At 36.4% G+C, this 12,916-nt stretch overlaps 1 protein-coding gene across 1 annotated transcript; it reads left to right on the forward strand.

Moving 5' to 3' along the window:
* Positions 1–44: 44 nt before the first annotated feature.
* MGP (matrix Gla protein) lies at positions 45–9,577 on the forward strand. Its single transcript, XM_087968180.1, has 5 exons — positions 45–129; positions 3,954–4,078; positions 5,620–5,655; positions 7,919–8,000; positions 9,222–9,577. Exons 2-5 carry the CDS (start codon positions 4,018–4,020, stop codon positions 9,358–9,360), a joined length of 318 nt encoding a protein of 105 aa, XP_087824306.1. The 5' UTR covers positions 45–129; positions 3,954–4,017; the 3' UTR covers positions 9,361–9,577.
* The last annotated feature ends 3,339 nt before the right edge of the window (positions 9,578–12,916 follow it).

Raw genomic sequence — 12,916 nt, forward strand, 5'->3', positions numbered from 1 at the left:
GGGTCACTTATCATAAATAAAAAGGTCTCCTCTTTACCAGTGTAGAGTGTAGGAACCTTGGGAGAAGAGAACCTGCCACATCAGAAAAAGCCCTATATAACAGAGGACAGCACAGATCATTATATTACAGTAAGTATGCAGAGCCTAACTAACATCTGTGCACCAGTCAATTGCAAATGCAGTAGCAAAAAAAGGAAGAAAAAGGTGTATATATTATAATATTGTAATCATGAATAATTGCAACAGGATAAATTCCAAAGGACTCCTGTTTGCTGTATTAAAATGCAGCATTGTTAGTGAAAGTAAGCGCTGAAATTAATACTAGAAATATTGGTTTACAACTGTAAAAGGAAATTAAATGATATGAAATGAGAGTGGATCTGAATGTTTTAAATGTGCAGAGTAGTACATGATATCTGTGATAGCACAACCTTTCATTTTCAAATAAAATGTCCTGGGGTTTATTTGAGCCTCAGAATTGAATGATCTATTGCTTAGAATTGGGATAAGGAACATGCGACTCTAATACTGTAGCTAAACTACAATTCCCAGGATACTTTAATATTTGAAGCATGCTGTGTAGGTTGGATGAGAAGTGTAATTCAGCAGAAAGGAAGGTTATATAACTTGCTTAAAATTAAAATGGTTTAATATTAGCACATAAAATGTTCTTCACTTTTTAAAAAGAACATAAAGTTTAATTTGCATTAAAATGTTGCTGGATATTCCATATTTCCCAAATCATATTTAACCTCTGATTTTAGCAATATAGTAAGCTGCCTATAATTAGCCCATATATATGATATATTTCCATTAATTATGAGTCAAACTTGAAAATAGCATCATTTTGGCAAAGACTATTGTAAATAATAATTATAAACCAGAACCAATATAACTCCAAAGTATTGCTTAACGAAGTGAATGAAAATGGTGATATAAGCCCATGTGGATCAAAACAGATTTTTCTCTGAAAATTTATCCTGCTTTACTAAACTTTACATTATTTGCTTTGGGAAGTATTAGGCATGCTGTGAGAAAGATGCTTAAAATAAAAATATGGTATTTAAAAGCCTATCCATATTTCTATACATTTCACAATAAGCATGATAATGGATGGATGGATGGATGGATGGACTATCTGAGAGGAAGAAAAGATCAGATACACCACAGATGGTGTTGTGGTGTCTCTCCAAGCATGTCCTGATAGCTTCCTCTGAAAGCAAAGATCTGAATAACTCTCCTGTTTGCAAAGAATCCCCCACCACTCCTGAGGCTCCGGAAACTTCTCTGAGCCTTCTTGTCCTCTCCAATTCAGAACTCTTCCAATAGCTCTGCCTCTGTTTTCCCTCCTCTCTATTACAGTTGTTTTTCTCAGCAGGAGGCCAGGAGAGATCCACATAGATGCCAGGTTAGCTATGACACACATAAAATGCACATAGGCAAAGTCATAAACAAGTCATTACCAAGGCAAGTTAACATTTTAAAGGACATTTTTGCTGCTTTAATCTCAGAGATGCAGGGCTAGAAGGAGTGGAAGGGAAACCGCTGCAGAAGCTTGGAGGATTGTAGGGTATCATGGGCTAATGGCTACCATGATTGTTCTGGTTGGCTGTCTGAGTTGCTCAGCAAGGAAGCACAAGATTTCTGGTCTCAGTGTGATTTTATAAGCGGTTTGAAATTTTTAATAGTTTGGGGATTATAGGGAAAGGTAAGTGATATTCTTCCATTTGAACAAAAGAATGATATGCCTTACATAGTAATTCTGCCTAACCAAGATCTCTGGTGCTAAATCCTTCCCTCTGTAGCATAATCCACAACTTCCATAGCAGTCTGTTTACTTCTAGGTATGTACACATAATATTCAGCACTGCACACTCCCCAGTGTATCTCCTGTCCAGATTTCTAGTCCCATTTTTCTTGCCGCCTTTTTACCTCCCATTATTTTTCTTTTGTTCCTTTAATTATCAAAGAGTTTGGTTGCATAGTAGAGAAAAGCGTTATTGCTACAGAGACTGTACAGAGTAGAACCTGCCTCTAAGGTATGGAGCCTTGGACCTGTGATGGCTTTCCTCCTAAGGAATCTTTTTTAGGATGGGAAAGAAGCTAAGATAAATGTTTGCGTTTTAGTCAGCAAATGAAAAGCAGAAAGGACTTTGTGCCCTTAAGTGAACCCTTCTTTATTATCAAAAGAAGATCCCCTCCCTGCACTTGTATTTTGAATACATTATATGAACAATAGTTATGGTTGCTTTTGTGATATTTAGATTGGCTCTGCAAGATATAGTAAAACTATGTCAGGCTGACTAAAATGGAAAGTCACATCCTTGACTGACTCTACACACATAGAAACACACACACAAATCTCCTCAGAACATAAAATAAATCTATTAGAGAAAACTTTACAGTAAAACTTTTTCTTAGGAACTAATTTTCCTGGGGGGGGGGGGGATTTTCTCTTGGTCTCCACACTGCCAGTAGTTTTGTGGATAAGATATAAGTTTATCAACTTGGTGAGTAGATAACAATATAAAGTGGAAGACATTGAAATTTTAAGATTCACTTTGGGGACAATGAGAAATTACATTGTTATTATATAAAAATAAAAGGGGTGGGGCACTACTGGATGTAGCTTCCAATCTGCCTCAGTAAGTCAACTGAGCCTAAGTCAGTTGTTGGTGTTCATCCATGTTTTTTATTGTGCCAAATCCCTTGTTGCAAAAGCCTTATAATATTAACAAGGGCTTCATTTGCATTCTTGGGTATATCCCAAACCCTGTTTGATTGACTTAATAGATAAATAAGGTTTAGAAAAGTATGGAGAGAAGTCAACAGTTGAAAGTAATACTGAATTTTCCAGGATGATATGGTAAGCCCTGTTAATTTGGAGAGAATAAATATATGGAAATATGTTCCTTGGGATTGGGGAAACTGCAATCCAACATTTCTGGAAGGGGTCAACTAAGGAAAACAGTTGTTAATGGAAAGGGGCAAGGACAGGAAAATCAGCAATCCACAATAGTTTCTTAATATAGGGCGTTGTCTGGCATTTTAGTGACTTGTTGAAGGAAGCATTCCAAAAAGTGGTAAATTGGACCAGGACAAAAATGGAAACGTGATTTGATTTCATCTACATTTACACTGAAATGTATTAAGTTATATGGTCAACTTCAGTCATGCATTTAGTAATATTCAGCTTCCATAATGTTACACGTTATAATGTGATAGCAATCTTGGGGGAAGGGATTTTTTCTGTGAACTGCTTTCTAGTTTTCACAGGAAAGACAAGGCCTTGGAGCTTCAATTTATTTTATTTTATTTTATTTTGTTTGTTTATTTATTTATTTATTTATTTATTTATTTATTTATTTATTTATTTATTTATTTATTATTTGATTTGATTTGTCAATCACTTACAAGATAATAGGTATAAGTATATACATAGTTATGAATACATGAAATGGGTACATATAAGAAAAATAAAATAAACAATAAGACAGGGACGGTAGGCACTTTGGTGCGCTTATGCACGTCCCCTACAGACTTCTTAGGAAAGGGGTGAGGTCAACAGTAGAAAGTCTAAGGTTAAAGTTTTTGGGGTTTGAGGGGTTTGGGGAATTGTGCCCTTTTGACTCCGAAAATTAAGCATTCTCTTTTGGAGAAAACTAATCCTGTCCCCATGGGCCTGGGTTAAACTCTGGAATTCTACCCCATACATATCCAGTATTTTTGAACGTGCAGAGTTAATATCTCACTTTTGTTAGAAATGTGAAGCCCTCCCTCTATAGAAAGAGAGGGAAAGAAAAGAAGCCCACTCCCACCAGAGGCTGATGTTCCTCTAGGAGGATATTTTATAACAGCCTTTGAGAGACCAAGTGTTAGGCACATCATTCTGCTGACTCTTGTTTTCCTGTTGCTGCTTTTAAACATACATATTTAATTGCTAAATTTTGCAGCTTGCTTGGAGTTTGGGGCCAGATTCCATACAGACAGAGAGTAAGGGAAGAGCAGAAAGCAAAAATGCGGACCGTCATCATTCTTGCACTCCTGGCTGTTCTCATGGTGACAACTTTCTGCTATGGTAAGTGAGTCTTCAGTCTCTCAATGCTTATTTTTGGAGGTTGGGTGGCAATAGTCTATCATAGAAAGTTGATATTCTGCACACATTCTCATCTAATTTTATTTTCCCTTCACTGCTACTTATTTCTGTGTTGTATCTTTCTTCCTTAGCACTCGTTTTTCCAGTACTTCAGGCTAGATACTTCCTGTCTAGTGCTCTGTTGTTGTCTGCCCATCTAATACAACCATCCTGTTCTGTCCTTACTCTCTAGTAACCTATATGTGTTTTCAGCCAAGTTAATTGTTTACTAAGGAGCAGTACAATTTATAAATAAACTGTATGCTTGTAAAATTGCAGAATGCAATTTGCAGAAAATGCATAAGGTTCTTTTTTTTTTGTTTAGCTGAATGTCAGCTGTGATGAAGAGAGTCCTAGATTTTAATTTGGAGAGATTGATAAAGATATTGTGGTAATCCAGTGTTCAAAGAAAAACCTATCCTGCAGAGATATTCCAAATGTTTCCTTCTGAATTTTAGAGATGGCCAGAATATCCAATAAAGAGATATCAATTAAATAGGTATATAATTAGATAAATTTAGTTATTTCGATAAATAAGTTTTTATTAGACAATGTAATCTTTTGATTGTCGGCCCCACTTATCTGCAGTGTCTAAAAAAAACAAGTTCTTTCAAATGGTTTATATTTATCTTGCTAAAATATTTTTTGCTCTGTTGATCTTTTGTTGCTAATGTAGCAATGTCTCCCTTCACCCATTATTCCTGTGCTACAAGAATAACATGATCTAACCTGATATGAAACATGATTACATACAAATTCTGTAAAAAGGTAAAGCTGTGAGTAATAATTAGATATGATTGATTTCAGTATGGGCTACATTACCTTTTTTGGTGACATTCATGCCTACAACAACTTGATGCTTTATTAATGCTGGACAAGATTTTATAAAATTGCCTAATATATTTATTCTTGGAATGATGGTGCATTTTATAAAAGCAATGTATCTCATAAAACATTTTTCCATTTGAACTGTCTGAATAAAGATACTGTAATCTTTTAATATAATTGTATATATTTAGGAACCCTAAAATAACAGCTAGCCTTTTAGGCCTTGTAGGTAAATTAAAGCATGAGTTTGCTTTTTAGTGGACTATATGTTATGCTAATATGCCTTAGTTATGAGCTAAATTCAGGTGTTCGTATGACTCCAATATCATGTAACAATTATACACTATAGAACTCTTTATCAATCCACTTGATTGATAAATTAATTGTATCTGTATTTATGTTGTTAACAACATCCACTAGTATAAATTGATTTAAAAAAATAATAGTTGCTTGTACAAGTAGCTGAATCTATTGCCCAAAGCTGGGAATGAAATTTCTTTATTGACTACCTTGAGAAGATATCTTAATTAGACATCTTTAGAAACAGATTTTGGAGACTAAAAAGATTTTTGATTTGGTTCACTAGCCTGGTTTAAATGTTTGCATTCTTATAGTGCTGTGATTGAATAAGCCACTTTCTCTTTATTTTCTTACAGAGTCTCATGAGAGCATCGAATCACATGAATTTGCAAGTAAGATATTATAACATATGGTTCTTGAAATGGTTGGTTTTTGAGGGAATCTGAAGTGATCTCTCATTGTCACTTTAAAAAAATCCATTTTTTTTCAGTTAATTGAAGGAATACAACCATACCCTTTTACCATAACTTCAGTCTATCCAAACAGCCCACTCAGATTCCCCCATGTTTTCTTTTCCCATTTGGGCACGACTGTTCTCTTATCATCCAAGCTTGTGATACTCTCAGGGAGCCAAGTGGTTGCAAGTTAATATCACTAACCATTGTGTTAGAGAACAAGCTAAGAATAGCATCTGTCATAGAAAGGGTGGCAAGAAATAAAATAAAGGAAAATAACTTTTCCAGTACACACAGTGAAAGCCAAGTCTGACCTGTCATCCACAATGGGAAAACACTTCTAGAAGCCCTGCTTATCTATGCCTGAAAAAAGATCTATTTGAAAGGGCGGAAAAGAACATCCACCATCCTCCCAGGATTCAGTGAATGTACTTTCAAGGAAACATTTTTAAGATTGGACTATTCAATTCATATCCACTAGGAGATGTAGGGAAGGTAGATTCATTGGACGAATTACAAACAGGGAGAATATTTTAAAAATGGTGACGTTTTAATCATATAACAAAGATATGCGGCCTGCAATATATTTTTACAAGCAACTTTTAACAAGATCTTTGTTGAAAATCAACCAACTTTTGTAAACCTCTTTAGATCCAAATCACATTTTTATCCACAAAGGAAGCTACTTTTACAGCAACATGAAACTTATTTTCAGTTTTTAAAACTACGTACCAGTCTTTAGGATGACTTGGGAGTCTTGTTTAAGAATCTGCTTGCCTCCCAGTCACCTCCTTGGAACACTATGGTAAAACTGGATTGTATCTCCTTCCCTCAAACACTTTTTTGTCCCCTGGAGTCCCCTTCTTTAAGCAGAAAACTGTGCCAAGGGAGGTACAAAGCAATCATTCTCTATCTTTGTCTGCACAAATAACAGGGCACAGTTAAGAATGGGAGGTGAGAATAGAGAATAAGTTCCCCGATTTCCATTTTTTCCTTTAGGCAATGAGGAAGGGCTACTGAAGATGAAAGGAAACATAAGACACATTTTTCTTCTCAGTTCTAGGAAGTCAACTACACACAACGCTATTCTATTAAAAAAAATCTGGCCTCTATTGCATCTGACTTCTTCCTGATTTTCTGTTTCTTTTAAATAAAGAAGCTTGTCATGAAATACAATAAATGGTAGTAAAGTCAGTTTAGATCCCAAAGCAACTTATTTGTCAATATTCTCATTCAGAATCTTACTATCATTAGTCTAATCCAGGGGTGTCCAACCTTGGCAACTTTAAGACTTGTGGACTTCAACTCCCAGAATTCCTCAGCCAGCAAAGCTGGCTGAGGAATTCTGGGAGTTAAGTCCACAAGTCTTAAAGTTGCCAAGGTTGGACACCCCTGGTCTAATCAGAAGTCTTTCACCTGGAGTGATCATAGAATATTGTAATGATATACTAGTGATTGCTGATCTCTCTCTGAGACTGGAGAGAGATCTAATTGTTACTGAAATGCCTTAAATACTGGAACCATTTCAAAAAGTTGGAGAACAAAATGTGAAAAATAATCTGGAGGAGAGGGAAGGTTAAGAAATATGAAAAATAAATAAGTAATTGTGTTCTACATTCTGGAGATGGTAAATTACTGAAAATATGCAAAGTGGGTAATACTGGTGAATATATGAACTTTACACACACACTGACAACAGCAAAAGGAAAGAATGAGAATTGAAGAATAACATTTGGAACAAGTTTCTCTCAACTCTATACTTTGCTTAAACGCAGGGTCCAAAAGCTGAAAGATTTTCTTGTCCTTGTGTTCTGCTTATTGGCGTCCCAAGGCATCAAAAAGTTGGACTAGATAGATCCTTGCTCTCATTCATCTGGACTCTTGCATTCTTATGTAATAGGATTTGCACTAAAATAAACAATCCTCCCTTGGATACTTTGCATAGGCAGGGTGAATGAGTTGGAAGCTCTCATGGAAAATCATGCAACAGAGAAGGCATTTGTTTTTATTAATAACAGCAGGCCTGCACTGAACAGAAGAAAATGATAGGTCTGGGTCTGGCTATCTCAGATGTTAAAGCTAATGTCAAAAGGACATGAGCACAGGATGGATGGGGGAGCACATAAAGCTGTTATCTTTTGATTCATATATTATCATCTATGTATCAGCAATTATTAACTATTTCGCTCTTTCCCATCAGGTCCTTTCCTTAACAGAAGGTATGCCAACATCTTTATGAGACCCCAACCAGAGAACAGGAGAAACTTTTTTTGGCAGGAAAGGTAGGCTTCATTAGAATGCAGGATCATGACAATCAGTGGAAAAGTTCCTCATCCTGGTATCTTGGTGCTGGTTTCCAATGTTTACAATCCAAATCAATTATGGGCGCTGAACTCAAATTATCTGAAAGATAAGAGATTATATAAGACTTGCCTTGAGGAAAAGCCTCTCTTCCTCAAAGAATGCTGACTTACATTTGGAACAAATCATAGGAAGAAAATGTCCAGAAAGGTGTTATTGTTGATACACATGTATCCTGTGCATAGCTGAGAACCACTAACAAGGTACAACAACCAAGGTACAACAACCGCAATGTACAATGTTTGGGTGTGTGTGCTATGCAGGTTGCCATGGTCAATCAGTTCTGCAATTTCCCAGTAATCCTGTTATTTCTCATCATTGCATTCTTCTCCCTTCTTTTTCTAGTGCCATTTCTTCATAAAGCTTTTTAACAGTATCCCCCAGCCACTATTAAAGTGATAAAAAGCCTGTCCTGATTACCGATATTTTGGCACAAAAATTGTAAAATGATTCTAGAAAATTCCCCAGAGGGGAAGTGACATCAGGTCTAGGCAGCCAACTGCTGGTTAGAGGCTATGCATTTTTATTTTATTTTAGTTTGAATGGAGATCAACACTATTTTATTTATTTTGTTTTGGCTTGATGGAGGTCATCACTATGGTCCTGTCACACAATTGGGAAAGATTGGCTCCCATTGATACCTTCTCCTCTCATTTTCTGACAAACGTTGACAATTTAAAAGTTCCAGAAGACACAGATTGTCTTTGAGGTAACTTATTGACTGTGACTGCCCACCCTATTTGAATTTAGACATGGAAAATTTGATACCTTCCAGATGTTGTTGAATATCAAACTTTCCTGGATGTTGGCTACCTAGGTGGGGCTCATGACTTCAATGTTTAGAGAGCATGGGTTTCTCCCCTTCCAATTCACAAGTTTGTTTTTAATGGGTAGATTCTACTCACAGAGATTTTAGCTGTTACTTTGGGAAATATCTGTTCTATTTGAGAATCCTGAAAAAAATTATTCAAAGACTTTCTATGGCAACATATGTGAACAGAACTGGAAGTCATTTAAAACATGCCACAGGAAGAAAAGGAGAGTAAGATGGTACTTAGTAGCTTACCCAAGATTCACAGGTAATCCCCTCCACCCTGCCCCCAGTCTGCTTTTTCATGATCTCCTCCTGCTTATGTTGACAGGATCCGAGAGCGCAGGAAGACTACCCAGGAACTCCAACGGGAGGAATGTGAAGATTATAGTCCATGTGAACGTTATGCTATGCGCCACGGCTACGTAGCTGCCTACAAACGGTTCTTTGGGCAGAGGAGAGGAGAGTGAAAACATTATATTCCCAGTGCCTGGAGCCTGGATTTTGTAGTTACAAAGAGTGACACCTTTGAAATGTATTGTTGCTTCTTAACTGCATATTATTCCACCTGTCGCTTCATTCTTTTGTAGCCAGTGATTTCTAGTATCTGTTAATTAGCACAATGCTGATGTAATGATGGTTGGGCAGAGGTTTTCTTATGAAATAAACATTATGGTTTGTTCATAACTGAAGTGTTGTGTGCTATTTGTATGTCAAACATGAAAGTGCATATTTGTACACACTTACTTAGAATTTAATATAGCTAATACAATACCTTCTGTCGGTTTGTAACTTTAGAATATTTATGAATGAAATAAAGGAGCCAACAGCACTGTATTCTCATGATGTCCTAGAATATCTAGGACAGTCTCTGAATTTTTAATGTATTTTTTAAAGTGTAAAAGTAGGTACAATGTCAGAAGATAACCAAATCTTTCACACAAGTACTCAGTGTTCTTTTGGGGTTCTTACATGAGATTGCTCAAGGATTTGGAGTGGGGTGAGATTGTCCAAATCTCACAGGATTGATGAGCTCAGGTGAAATTGTTTTGTTTTGCGGCTGTGACTTTGAGTCAGCGATGATTCCTGGCAAGTGCTTTGACGGATCCCTGCAGTTTTGGGAACTCTAAATTTTTATTTTTATTTTGGCTGTCCTGAAAAGTTGCTGATACTATTGTACACCAATACTAATAAGTACTGATTTTTACAACTCCATCTAGGCACTTCAGTAGATTTAATGATTATTGCCACAATCTTAATTGTTTCCATGATTAAGTGCCCTTAGCTTTCAACATACTATTAAAAGGCGGCCCCCTGAAATTAAACCCATTAGTTCTTGAAAGTATCCAGATAGGTATGACCAAAGAGACATAATGTTGTTCATTTCACATTCCAAGTCAAGCAATAACATTAGTCATCTCCCATCTTTAAGATTGCATAAGACACCCAGGGACACATTCATTTATATAACATAGCATGCTGATGTGGTATGTTTATAAGTGTTAATGAAATGGATACAGCACCAAAGCTGGGGTCAGTCATGTGATTATGTCAATATATACTGTCCATTGCAATTTGAATTCTTTTCTTCAGTTCAGCTCATAGACCAGTAGGACAACTATACTGCAATCATAGACCAGTACAACTGACAAACAAAATACAGTTTAAGATAGGTGTTAAAATACATTTGTAAAAAAATCCCAACTAACATTTACGGTATAAGTGTGGTCTATATAATTGCGTCTATAGGATGCGGCCTATATTAAATTATAATGTAAAAACGAATAATATATTAAATACTATAACATGTAAAATTGGTATCAACAAAGTAATATCTAAAATTTAAATTAATTATCGTTACAAAGAATGCATTGTGGAAGATTGGCTCATCAGGGTGTGATGGCTCTTCTGTGCTGCTGCACAAAATGTAACTACATGCACTGTAACAAATAGTACAGTACTTCATTTACAAGCAGCATCTGTGTATAGGTCAAATCTGGGCAGCTACAACATTTACTAAACAGAGGTAGCATAAATCTGGTTCAAATGTGTCCATAAAAGGAGCAATGAAGAAAAACATTTCCTCTAATACCAAGAAGAAGAGGGGAGAGGGAGTAAAGAAGATAATAGAAGGATAAAGCATACTATATGGGTAGTATGACATTAGACAGCCCTGTGAAATTAGGTGTTCAGAAGAGTGATGGCCCAAGGGAGAAAACACCGTGTCTAGTTGTTTTGGCCTGCAATGCCCTATAGCACCATCCCAATGGGAGGAGTTGAAACAATTTATGTCCAGGATGTGAGGGGTCTGCAGATATCTTCTCAGCTTTCCTTTGTCCAGGTTGTCTATGGAAGGCAGGCTGATTGCAATTCTTCTTTCTGCAGTCTTAAGTATCCGTTGGAGTCTGTGCCTGTCCTGTTTCTTATCAGACAGTTATAGAAGTTCAAATGATAGACTCAATAATTCCTCAGTAAAACTGTATCAGCAGCTCCTGGGGCAGTCTGAACTTCCTGAGTTGATGCAGGAAGAACATTCTTTGCTGTATCTTTTAAATGATGGTTCTAAAGTTAAGTGTCTATTTCAAGTCCTGGGGAATTGTAGAATCCCAAAACCTGAAGGACTCTATTGCTGATATTGTGCTGTCAAATATAGTAAGAGGTGGTAAAATAGAGGAGCACCTCTTAAAATCCATTCCCATAGCTACCGTTTTAAGCATGTTCAGCTCCAGGTTGTTATGCCAGTTGTTCAACCTCCCATCTATATGGAGACTCATCACCATCTCGAATGAAGCCAATGACTGTTGTATTGTCTGCAAATTTTAACAGAGAGTTCCCTTCGAAGTGCAGTCATTGGTATATAGAGAGAAGAGAAATGGAGAGTGCACACACTGAGCACATATACTGAGAGTTGCCTGTGCTAATTGCCCAGATTGTAGATGTAATTTTTCCCTAGCTTCACTTGTTGCTTCCTATCTGTCAAAAAACTGACAGTCCACCTGCAAGTATGAATTGAACAGGCACTTTATCCTTTCCTTGTTTCACCTGATTGTATTCCATTTTAAGAATTGAGGAAGCAGAGTAGCCTACATTTAAAAGATTAGATTCAATAGCCTTGATCCACATGGGCTGAAAATTGTTGTGAAGAATCAGTGGTGCTAAGTCTTGAGGATAGCAGTTAAACTTTAATCAAAGGTTCACAGAAGTTAGCCACATTTTTGAGTCTACTTTTATCATACTTGTCTCTAGTTGATATGTGACTTTGAGAAACTGCAGGGTATCTGGAGACCCCACTCTGGTAAGGGGGGTTGAAACATGAAGCTGGGGGTGGTGGTCCATTATGATAGAATAATATACTATTTATTCACTGCATTCCCTAGAAGGCTCATGCAGAACATGAATGGAGTTCAGAGAATCCATTTTTTTTGGACATTGCTTTTCATCATGCAAAGTGTGCACAAGCTGTAAAGCTAGCCATGAAGGCTAAATGCCAAATTTTATCAAACTGCTCATTCACCATTGGTAGGACTGGCAGAGACTGTTCATAAACAGATAGGGTTTTTACAGCATTTAATAAAACATACTTATTCAAAATGTTTTGTGCAGACAGTTCTGTAAATATTTAATAATATGGAAAGGCATAATATTATCATAAGATAGCTCATGTAGCTAATCTAATAGTTGACATGAAAAGCAACTTCAATCTGTCCCCATACTATCATAACATACCATGTGTTTGACATCAATAGAAGAGATTAGAATATTTGCAATTGATGTAAACATTATGAACAGAACAAGGGTTGTGTTATGGCCAGCATTCCAACAATACAGTTATTGAATACATTTGGAGCAAAATATTTTTGTACTTTGCCTTCAGAGAAATCATTAAATCATTGTATGCTGATATGGCACTAGTGTGACTTTTGAAAAATGTATGGTATGTATGCAACATGAACTGAGACCTTTCAGCAACGTTCATGGACTTATCAGAAGAAAAGCAGCTGTAAAAAGGGCATGATGCCAATTCCA

Source organism: Notechis scutatus, chromosome 6 (genome assembly GCF_049901735.1).
Source record: "Notechis scutatus isolate UNSWTSFEM ecotype Mainland chromosome 6, rNotScu1.2, whole genome shotgun sequence".
NCBI classification, from domain to species: domain Eukaryota; kingdom Metazoa; phylum Chordata; class Lepidosauria; order Squamata; family Elapidae; genus Notechis; species Notechis scutatus.